Here is an 11,525-nt window from a genome sequence, read left to right as displayed (position 1 = left end):
AAATTACTCTCCATCGGTGCAGGGAGACGGAGCCTCCGTCAGCCAAGCAAAAGGTGAGGGCCTTGGTGGCCCGTAAACCTGCCAGCTCGGTCCGTTCGGGGCGCTGTGCCGAAATGCCCCAGGCGGGGTGGCGTGTGAGAGTCAGCGTTGGTTTCTCCCAGCGCTGGAAGCTGGGCAGCCCGGGTCAAGGCGCCAGCCTGGGCGAGTTCTGCGGTGAGGACCCTCTTCCCGGTGCGGAGTCAGCCCTTCTTGCTGCGTCCTCACGTGCGGGGAGGAGCTGGGGGTCTCTGAGGCTCTTCCTAAGGGCACTGGTCCCGTTCACGCGGGCCCCAACCTGGTGCCCTGAGCACCTCCCAAAGGCCCGGCTCCAACACTATCATCTTCAGGGGTTAGGATTTCAACATGAATTTGCGGGGACACAAACGTTCAGACCATAGCGCCTGCCTTCCAAGAAATGTAACAGCACTTCTTTAGAGACAAGGAGAATGATCTTGGTCAGATACTCGGATCTAGATAAAGAAAGAAGAGCGTTGAAGAAGGAATAAGCGAAGGAAAAATAAAAAGTGGTTTTTTTTTTTCTTATTCTGAATTGATTGACAGAGAACCATTTGTTCAAAATAGTAATACCAACAATATATTCTATCTGCGTATCTTATTTGTATGTGTGTATATATATATGCTTATTATGCTTCTATATAAGTGGAACCAATGACCTCAATGATAGAAAAGACTGGAGGGAAAAAGTGGGCTTGTTTTGTTAGTAGAAGGTACTCACACTACCTGGGAAGTGGTGTAGTGTTATTTGAAAGTGGACTTGGATTAGTTGTCAATGTTGATTGCAAACTCTAGTGCAATGACTTGAAAAGTAAGAAATAAAAAAAAAAAAAATAAGTATAACTGATATGCTAAGAAAGGAGAGAAAATGATATCATATAAAATGCTCAGTTAAAACCACAAAAGGTAGAAAAAGCATGGAAGACAAAAACTAGGAACAAAGAACAGGGGTAACAAATGAATATGAAGAACAGCCCTTTCAGAACCACAAATCTATTTCATTTGTAACAACAAAGCTTGTGTAAGTGAACATAAGCGAGGCCACCTTGTTAATGCTACATGGCCCCAGCCCCTCCCTCTGCGTGACTGCTCAGTGCTCTGCAAGTACTCTGAAAAAATTCACATGCTTTCCTGATTTATGGGCTCTGCTTATGTATTTACTCCCTGATAGCTTGATAAATTAAAACTTTGTTCTATGAGTTTCTCTCTGGGAACAGGCTGACCACACGCGGGAAACACACCTAGGAGATATCCATCACAGCTTAGAAAAGAATGGAACAACGCGATACCTTGAGCTCATCACAGCTGAAGACCAACATGCCTGGACCCCCTCGTCACTGCCCATTTTCCCTACCTACCTACCTTAATATCCTGTCTATGGTTGGAGGTACTTCATATACTATTTAAATATCTTTCCTGTCACCTGTTGTGTGCTGAGTTGTTCTTGTCCAGTACTAGCCACTGACCTGTCCTGTCCCTCCCTTATGATTTGGGCCTTCCAGGCCCAATGTACTGGTCAGCTGTGGCTAGGAGAAGAGTCCTCTGTGCTTCACAGGATGGACATGACTCCAGTCTCAACAAGATGGGCTCACAGGGGGCGTGACCCAGGTGAATGGCAATTAGGGGAAGATGTTATGTCAGGGCTGTGTTCACATCATCCCACGAACTTGTCCTGCTTGTGTTTTGATGCCATTGCCAGTGGCCACATCTCACTTCTACCTTCCCTCTCCATTCTTGACACTGTGCCAACTTGTCCTTTCTACTAGTCATTTTTATTCAGACTCCAGCTCAGGGCTAATCCGCATTCTCTGGACTGCTTATCTCACTCTCACACTGCTCCCTCCACAGTACTTTCCAACAATGTTGTGTCCTGAATTGTGCCCGTGTGTTTTAATAATCCTTGAACACCAGTTACTTTGTGCCAGTCAGGTTTTCCTGGGGCTGGACATAGACTTCTGCACAGCATCACATGGCACCAGCACACGTAATGCCGCTAAAAGCCATTGACAGAAGAATAATGTGCCTTTCACTCTGGGCCTTGCCCTTGCCTTGTGTCCTGTGCCTGATAGGCCTGTCCAGTCCTGTGACCTTAGGGGCCCTAGTAGTGCATAACAGCTGCTTCCTCAGTCAGACCTCAGCTCCCTTTTACTGAAAGCAGTCCCATGGACTGGTTCCTGAATGTATCACATGTGCATTTGTGATGGTTTTGCCCCCTCCCAATAAATTCAATGTGTACTTCACTGTCACTTCTTTGCTTTCAGGTTGTTGTGTAGTGGAAGATGGAGATGCACCTTCTGAACAGAGCCTTTCTGTACAAGGAGAGTCACAGGTCGGGACTCTTAGGGCAGGCTCATCTCCCCGGAAGTCCCAACCCTTTGAGATGGGTGTCCTGATCTTCAGAGAAGTTTTGCCCTTGGCTGAGCACCAGGGAACATATCTTGGGCAGGAAACATACACATGTCAGAAACAATTCTATCTCAGTGCCAACCTTCAACAGGGGCAGCACATTATAGAGAAACCCTTCAGAAGTTATGTGGACAGAGCCTCGTTTATGAAGGACTGCACAGTCCCTGCATCAGGGAAGTCCCTTACATGTGAGGAGATTGGGAAGGACTTTTTAGCCAGCATGGAATTTATCCGTCAGTATCTCACTCACACTGGGGAGAAGCCAAACAGTAGTGAGTGTGAGGCTGTGTTTCGCAGTCGAAAAAGTCATCACAACTGGGGAGAATGCAAGACAGCCTTCAGCTGCACGGACACACTTGTTCAGGACCAGAGAGTCCTTGCTGGAGACGGGCTTTATGAGTGCGACAAATGTGGAAAAGCCTGTACCCAAAGATGTAACCTCATTCAGCACCAGAAAGTTCACAGTGGGGAAAGACCGTATGAGTGCAGTGAATGTGGAAAATTCTTTACTTACTACTCCAGCTTCATTATACATCAGAGAGTTCACACTGGGGAAAGGCCTTATGAGTGTAGTGAATGTGGGAAATCCTTTAGTCAAAGCTCCAGCCTCATTCACCACAGGAGACTACATACTGGAGAAAGACCTTATGAGTGCAGTAAACGTGGGAAATCCTTTAAGCAGAGCTCTAGCTTCAGTTCACATCGGAAAGTCCATACAGGAGAAAGGCATTATGAGTGTGGAGATTGTGGCAAATCCTTTAGCCATAGCTCTAACCTCAGAACTGGAGAGTTCACACTGGAGAAAGACCTATTCAGTGCTGTGAATGTAGGAAATCCTTTAGCTGCAAATCTGACCTCATTCAACACCAGAGACTTCACACTGGAGAAAAGCCTTCCATGTACAGAGGATGTACAATTTCCTAATATAATTACACTGGAAGAGAGAACTTGTGAGGGAGCCATCTTCCTGAATTAAAGCCAATGCTTAAACAATCCACAGTGGAGAGATTCTCCTTAAGTTCCAGTTATGTGGGAATCTTTAAGGAGCTGTGTTATACTTTCTAACCTGCCCAGGGCCCTTGCCAGGTTTATGTCACTGCCAGTTTCTGTGGAAGACTTCATTGCACTTTTGCCACCTGCCGGGTCCACACAGTGTGCATCGGTTATCACCCCAGTGGGCTTAGGGAAGCTGACCTCTATCTCCTCCCCACTTGCTGGAGGAAATCTTGAATTCTGCTGCTTGTCAATAAGGACCACATTTTCAAGGACAACATGTCTGTTTCATGTGACACTTATCTTGGATTTTCCCAGCCCCCAAGTGGACAACCTGGGAGCTGCCTGCCTTGTGTTGCTTTGTTTTTGCAATAATAAAGGCATTATTTTTTAAGCCACCTTTGATCTTAGGGTTCTGTTCACTGCATGAGGTGATTTGGAAACAGTTGGGCTCGGCCAGCATTAAGGAGTGAACAGCTTTTGTGGGGCTCCAATGCTTTGTGTGTCTGAGAGAGAGCAGTATGATGGAAGAATATACCTCTCTTTTCAATTTTGGCCTAATTTACATTGTTTCTCAAGATCTCCTAGGAAAAACTGTAGGGTTTTGGGGTCCTAATTTGTGGACTGGGTGTCAGGATTTTTTGTGAGCTCAGAGAACAACCTGAAGAGCAGGAAGTTGTGACAACCTCCAGTGCTTCTGGGAACAGCATGAATTATTTTCTTGTTCACACTGGGCATTATATAATACTCAGCAATGTTGAGGGGAGTCTCTACCCCAGGTCCTACAAAGGAGCCATGTGTCCTGATGCTCCAAATTCACTAGGCTAGGGTCACTGTAAGACTACAGGGCCCTGGGGGAACCATAATTGGTACAGTAACACTGGAGTGGAGGAGACTGCAGTAAATGGAATGTGCCCCTCCTAAAGTTGTTCAAAAAATACTCCAGTGACTGTGACTGTGAAGGAACAGTGTTCACAGAAGTTCTCAGGACCTCCAAGCGTATGTATGTTTTGTAATTGAGATAATTGTCAAAGAAAATAAAGCTATTGGTTTTGTGGATTCTCTTAGACTTTCTGGGGTATTCACCAAAAGGCCATTGCTACACAGGCCATAGATTGAAGTGAGATCCCTTAGTCCAGTGATGTGGCTCTGTGACCTAGCCAGCATTCCTGTTGACCCAGGTGGAAACAAACTTCATTGCTCATCAATATTTGCTACCACTAAGACAAGGCTGCTCCTCCAAGGCATTAGGAAAGAGAGTCAATATAGGATTGCCAAACCTGATTTTCTGAAAAGAGTAGGAGATCTAGATTTTTCTTTTGAACCATTTTATAAAGCTTTTTTCAGGTATAGTTGACATGCAATATACTGCACCTATTTGAAGTGTACAATTTGTTTAATTTTGACATACATATATAAGCCCATGAAACCTCTTCCTAATCATGATAATGAACATTTCCATCACCCCTAATTTAACCTCATGCCATTTTATAAACTGTCCTTCTCCTCTGCAGACCTCTAGGCAATCATTGATTTACCTTCATTTGTAATAGATTAGTTTGTGTTTTCTAGAATTTTATGTGATTTGATTCATAAAATATTTATTTTTTTTCTGGTTCCACTCATGGTTTTATGTATTTTGAGATTCTTCAATGATGTTTATATGACTAGTTCATTCTTTTTGTTTTGAGTAGTATCTTTTCTACAGAGATACCATTTGTTTATCCAATCGCATGTCTATGGGCATTTGGATAACTTCCAGTTTTGGCTATTGAAAATGGAGCTGCTGGAACATTTGTGTATGATACTCTTTATGTATGTATGTATGTATGTATGTATGTTTCACCTCTCTTGTGTTAGTAACTCAAAGTACAATGCTTGAGTCATAGGATAGGTGAATGTTCAGGTTATTAAGAAACTTCTGAACTGTGATCTAAAATGGTTCTTCACTTTTGCGTACCCACGAGAAGTGTGTGAGAGTTCCAGTTCTTCCACATCCTTGGTAATTCTTGTTATGGTCAGTTATTTGAATTTACCCTTTTAATAAGCAAGCAGTAGTTTTGATTGCCTTTCCATAAGGATTCATGATTTGAGTATTTTTTTCATGTGTTTATTTGCCATCTGTACATCTTTTTTGGTAAAATATATGTTCATATCTTTTGCCTGTTTTCTTTTATATGAATTGTGGCTCTTTCCCTTTTAACAAATAAACAGCTCATTTTTGTTTCTCAATTTTATTTGTGCTAGGCACAATGTAATGACCACATATATCATACACTTTTAAGTTTAATCTGCAAAATTCACATATTCTAAAGTCTAGACTTTCAAGAATAGAATTAATTAAATCCTGGTTTGTATTGTTTGCCAATTTCCCCGGTGTAAATACTCCCACCATGGCTGTTTTCTAACTGCCAACATGATATTACTGAACATGGAGTTGGGAAGAGTTGCCAGAAGCACACAGTTTTATTTCCACCATACTGCTTCTATAGCTGCAAATAACCTTGAGAACATAAATGATAATAAAACAAAGTAAAAGGATTATGAATGACAAGTTTTGAGTATTTATTTAATGGAGGTATAATTGATTTAACATATAAACTGGACAGCTTTCAGATGTACATTTTGATGTTTTGGTACACACTTATACACCTGCAACCAGAAATTTCATTGAAAACATAAAAGATATTCTGTAAAATTGGCAATAATTCAGAAAATAGCCACAGACTGTCTCCCTGCCACAAATTCAGGGCTGGATCTCAAAGAGCACATCTCACCAGCTGAATTGCACAGCTGTCCGCAGTCATCCAGCAGGGGTTGCAAGCGTTGGTGTTAAATTTATCCTCATATGTATTTGAAGGAAAATTTCCAAGTAAATTTCAATATGAAATAAAAGCAAAAGGAATTTTTTGGCAGAAGTCCTAGTATGCAAAATAACAATTTAAACAATTAAGAGAAAATAAAATGATAAAGGGCCAGAAATAATTTTGAAGATGTATCAAAAAATAGATTTAACATACAAGTTAGCTAGATGCATTGACTTGAAATGAGAAGCAGCCAATTTCATTTACATCTGAGACACCACAATAGATATTTAAGAATCCCACGGGACATAGCATCTCATGGTAGATTACTGCTACCATGATGCCATCTATTAAGGCTACCATACCTCACATCATTGAGATAAACAAGGCCATTCAATCTTCACTGGCAAATACTTTGCTGTTGTAAATGTTCTCTTCAGTGCCTATTTCAACAGCCTCTCAATCATTTTCACCTTCAAAGGTGAATTCAGTTATTCACCTTCGAAGAAACACAATACACCTTCACTCAGTTGCCCATGGGATACCACAAAAGTTCAGCCATGACACACAACCTCTACTGGCAAGACCTTAGTTGGATCCAGCTGTCCCCAGGCACCCAAATATGGCACTACAGTGATGACATCCTCCTGCGAGGGGATTCACTAGACACTCACACAGGACATGGAAACACTCATCATTGCACTTAGAGCAGGTGGGCTATTTCCCACCTAAGCTTCAGGGTCATGCCACCTCAGTGAAATTCTTAGGTTCACCTAGCGTGCCTAAGGACCACTCTATTCCTGATATAGTTAAAAGGCAATTTCCAGTTTTGTCAGCTTCAATCAATCTCAAGCAGGCCAAACCTATTGGGTCTTTTTGGCTTCTAGAGGCAACATGTTCTCCAGCTACAAATACTGCTAAGGCTTATTTATGCACTCAGCCACTAATTGGCCCACTTTGGGACCTCTACAACAGAAAGCCCTAGATTCAGTTTAGACGGCTATACAACAAGCACTTCTTTTAGTGCCTCCTGGCGACTCCATGGTGGAAGCTCTGATGACCACCTCCTATGCTTCCTAGAGTCTCTGGACCACCCACGATGGCAATAAGTTACCCAGGGGCTTCTGGTGCAAAAAGCTGCCTTTTTTGACTCCGCGTTACATGCCCTTAGATCAACAACCAATGGCTGCAGGCTGAGCCCTCTTGGAAATGGAGGCTCTCCCAGGACCTGAATCTGTGACACTCTGCACCCAGGTACTCATTATTTCCTGGGTCATGAAAGCAACACCCCGTGAGCTCAGCATGACCACCAAGGCCTTGATACAGGAGGGGGCCAAATCTGGACTCTGATGTATCCCACCTGAAGGAAGAGGTAGCCTCCCTTGGCCTCCATCTCTTTCCTGATGCCACGGTCCTGAAGGAGGGTAGCCCTCTCCTGGACCCTTAACTACCTGGGGATACCCTTGGGATCAACTAAGTGAACAGCAAAGGGAGAAAACATACTTTCTTGACAGTAATGCCGCGAGTACAAATGATGGAGTTCTCTGGACGGCTGCTGCCTTTCTTCCTCTGAAAAGGACCCCGTCCCTGACAAAGGCTGAGACCCATGGGTCAGCACAAGTGGCCTAACTCCAGGCAGTCATCTTAGCTTTGGAGGATGCCCTGGCCAACACAACCCTAATTACGCTTCTTCACAGATTCCTGTGCCATTGCCGATTCTAGTTCTTTGATGCAGCCAGTGGAAACAAAAATTTCTTATTTGAGAAATTGAAATGTTGTAGTTTCTAATACTGATAAGCATATACAAATATATATATACAATAAAAAATAAAATAAAAGTCATGTGACACAACAACCTTGCTTGTAGATTTATTTTTAAGAAAAATTAAAACATGAGTTGCAGAAATACCTCTATACAAATATTCGGAACAACAACAGCTTTTTTCATAATGGCCAGGATCCTTAGGGGGAGGAAATATCAATGCTCGTCTACTTGTGAATGGGTAATAATTTGTGGTAGATTCATAAAATGGAATATGATTGATTAATATAAAAGAATAAACTACTGACACAAACAAAAACATGGTTGCTTATTAAAAACATTCTGCTAAGTGAAAGCAGAGACAGATGACTATGTGGTATGATTCAATTCGTAAGAAAAGCTTGAAATGGCCAAAATATACTGCCAATGCATATCAGTGGTTGCTCAGGTTGAAGCTGGGAGGAAGGGATGGACTGCAAAGGGCACAGGAAATTTATGGGCTGATGGAAGTCTTTTCCATCATGATTGTCATGTTGGGTACACGATGATACTACACATTTGTACACTCATCAAAGTGTGCACCTAAAATGGTGAATTTTATTGTGTGTAAACTATACCTCATTAAATCTGTTTAAAGACATAAATGATTTGTCCACAGAGAAATAAATGAATGAATTAATAAAGCAGGGAGAAGGAATATGTATACTTTACTGTAGAAAGCTAAGTAAAATGTACACAGTTTGATGGAGTTAGAAAATCGTGAATTTAGTGAAAGACTGATGAAGAACACTATTTTTTCATACTTTCAGAGGCTCTTCTAATATATAATTATAAAGGAAAAAATGGTAACTTTTATGAAAAGAGACCAGATGAAATCACTGTAGCGAAGTGAACCAAGTTGTCATCACCAATATTGAGACGCAGACATCATGTGCCCCCGATAAGATGCACTGAGAAGAACGAAGAAACACTTCTGTGGTATCCATGCCACCAAAATGCATAAACTTAATAATCATGAGGAAACCCACTCCTCATCAACTGAAGGTAATGTCACAAAACAATTAGCGAGCATTTTTAAAAAATAGTAAGAAAATGGTACTCAAAGGAAGAGTGAGAAACTGTTTCAAATCAATGGAAAATAAAGACAAATGAAAAACAAATGCAATTCTTGACATTGGATTTGGTTTTGGACTGGGAAAATTAGTCATCGAGTACATTAATAGGACAACTGAAAATGGTATGTGAATTTCATACTTTTATTGTACCATCATTAAATTTCCTGACTTTGATTGTTGCAGTCAGATTATGTAAGATGTCCATTTATTTAGAAAATACTAGCATATTCACTGGTCAAGGGATATAATGTTCACAACTTACACTTAAGGTGTTCAAAAAAGTATATATATTTTTTGAGAGAGATTAAATGAAGGATAGAAGGGATTTTCCTTAATCTTATAAATAACTTTAAAAAAATCCTATCGGGGCGGGCCCCGTGGCCTAGTGGTTAAGTTCGTGCGCCCCACTGCAGGCGGCCCAGTGTTTCGTTGGTTCGAATCCTGGGTGCGGACAGGGCACTGCTCATCAAACCACGCTGAGGCAGCGTCCCACATGCCACAACTAGAAGGACCCACGACGAAGAATATACAACTATGTACTGGGGGGCTTTGGGGAGAAAAAGGAAAAAAAAATTAAATCTTTAAAAAAAAACTCCTATCGCAAGGACCATGCCTCATGATCCATTGTTAAAATATGTCTATGATGTGTTAATTTGATTTTGGTAATTATTTCACTATGTATATGTATATTAAATCATCACGCTGTCCACTTTAATATATACAATTTTATTTGTCAGTTGTACTTCAGTAAAATTATTTTTTAGTCTGATGGCTCCGAGTAGATGAACCTGCAGAGACAGGAGGCAGAACGGTGGCTGCCAGGGCCTGGGGGGAGGGGGAAATGGGGAGAAACTGCTTGATGGGTACAGAGCTTTACTTTGGAATGATGGACATGTTTTGGAACAAGTGTGAAATTACTAAACGCCATTGAATTGTTCACTTTAAAATGGTTGATTTTATGTGATGTGAATTTCACCTCAATAAATTGTTGTTGTATAAAAAATTTTTAATATACCTATGCGATTAAAAATAAAGGAGGATAGCTACTCTCTGCACTCTTATTCAGTATTATGTTGGAGGTCCTATTTCATGCAATAAGGCAAGATAATGAATACATAATAATTCGAAATGAAGACACAAAGCTGCTCTCCTGCACCACCTAAGGTGTTGCCTCAAATGTCGTCTAAACTGAGTCCAAACATGGAACCCAATTTACCGCTTTAACCCATCACAGACCTCTGAACTGTTCATCACTTGACACTGTTCTTATTTTCTTATTTGCATGGGACCATCATCTTCTATCATACTATGCACCTCAGACGCGTTGCTTATTGTCTTTTTTCATCAACTACACTGTACATTCATGAGGGCAAGTTTCTTTTATGTTTTGTGCTCTGATATTTCCATGTGCTTAGAAGCGTGCCTAATACAAATAAAGTACACAATAAATATGTATACAATTATGGCAACACAGCTTTCCTGTTCCTTTTCCCAACTCTTGATACACATTCTAACTCTACTCATTCACTGTCTTTTCCTTCAGTTTCACTACCCTCAGCGCTCTCATGAAGGGGAAGGAATTATATTTTGGAACAAAGCCTTCAAACTGACTAAGAATCCTGGAAAGCCATTTGATTTAGCTTCCTCCTCTCCCTTAATTAGATCTCGGGATCCTCTCCTCACATTCCACTGGGATTATTTGTTTATTTCAAAAGTAAGTTCTCCCACATCATTCTGCCACCCCAGTTGGATAGCTTTGTGAATCATTTTTAGTAATTTGCTTTCAGCGGTTTGCACAATTCACAAATGTTTTTCAGAGATAATCCCCGGTCCCCATGCAGACACTGTCACTGCACTTACAGGTGAAATGATGATCACTCCCCAGCAGGGAGGTGAGATCATGGAACCCAAACCTTTATCTCAGGTTCATCTGTCCTGTTTAGACACTTGCACAGGTGCTGCCACAGCAGTCCCTGTCCTGGGAGCACAGCCAAACTTGGTAAAGAGCTCTTCTTTTCAGGTAAGTTTCAGGTTCTTAGAAAGCATGGATCAGGAAATCTAGTATTAACCATTCTTTTTAAAAACTGGCTTTCTGAGGTTAGAGCACAAAAACCTTAGATAGACTATACAACCCCCACTCTCTGAGAGCAGAGCTACTTCCCGTATTTCCACAGGACCTCTATATCAGGGGAAATTATGAGTCATTATTGCCTGTGAATCACTGCAGGACTTGAGAGGATGGAGTGATCCATAACTCCAGCAATGCCGAGATCCTGAGGCTTCCTGGTTTATGTAAATGCTTAATAGATAGGTAGATGTACACAGATGACATAGATAGATAGACAGACAGACAGATAGACAGACAGACATAAGCACATACAAACAGGAAAG

At 41.5% G+C, this 11,525-nt stretch overlaps 1 protein-coding gene across 2 annotated transcripts; it reads left to right on the top strand.

Moving 5' to 3' along the window:
* The first annotated feature begins 246 nt into the window (after positions 1 to 246).
* Positions 247 to 10,180, top strand: LOC103563469 (zinc finger protein 211-like). 2 transcript variants are annotated; one of them, XM_070558794.1, is made up of 2 exons: positions 247 to 1,441; positions 2,316 to 10,180. In XM_070558794.1, the coding sequence occupies exons 1-2, from the start codon at positions 1,327 to 1,329 to the stop codon at positions 3,434 to 3,436; spliced, it is 1,236 nt and encodes a 411-aa protein (XP_070414895.1). In that variant the 5' UTR covers positions 247 to 1,326; the 3' UTR covers positions 3,437 to 10,180. The 2 variants fall into 2 exon arrangements, with proteins under 2 accessions (XP_070414895.1, XP_070414894.1); XM_070558793.1 differs by having other exon boundaries at positions 248 to 1,662.
* The last annotated feature ends 1,345 nt before the right edge of the window (positions 10,181 to 11,525 follow it).

Source organism: Equus przewalskii, chromosome 9 (genome assembly GCF_037783145.1).
Source record: "Equus przewalskii isolate Varuska chromosome 9, EquPr2, whole genome shotgun sequence".
Lineage (NCBI taxonomy): Eukaryota > Metazoa > Chordata > Mammalia > Perissodactyla > Equidae > Equus > Equus przewalskii.
The sequence above is the reverse complement of the archived record's forward strand: the minus strand, read 5'-3'. Positions and strand labels throughout refer to the sequence as shown.

Coding starts and splice junctions, on each gene's coding strand:
- LOC103563469 (XM_070558793.1), top strand. CDS start 1,539: ATGATTTGGGCCTTCCAGGCCCAATGTACTGGTCAGCTGTGGCTAGGA. Junction 1,663..2,315: donor TCACAGGGGGCGTGACCCAG/GTGAATGGCAAT, acceptor CTTTGCTTTCAG/GTTGTTGTGTAGTGGAAGAT.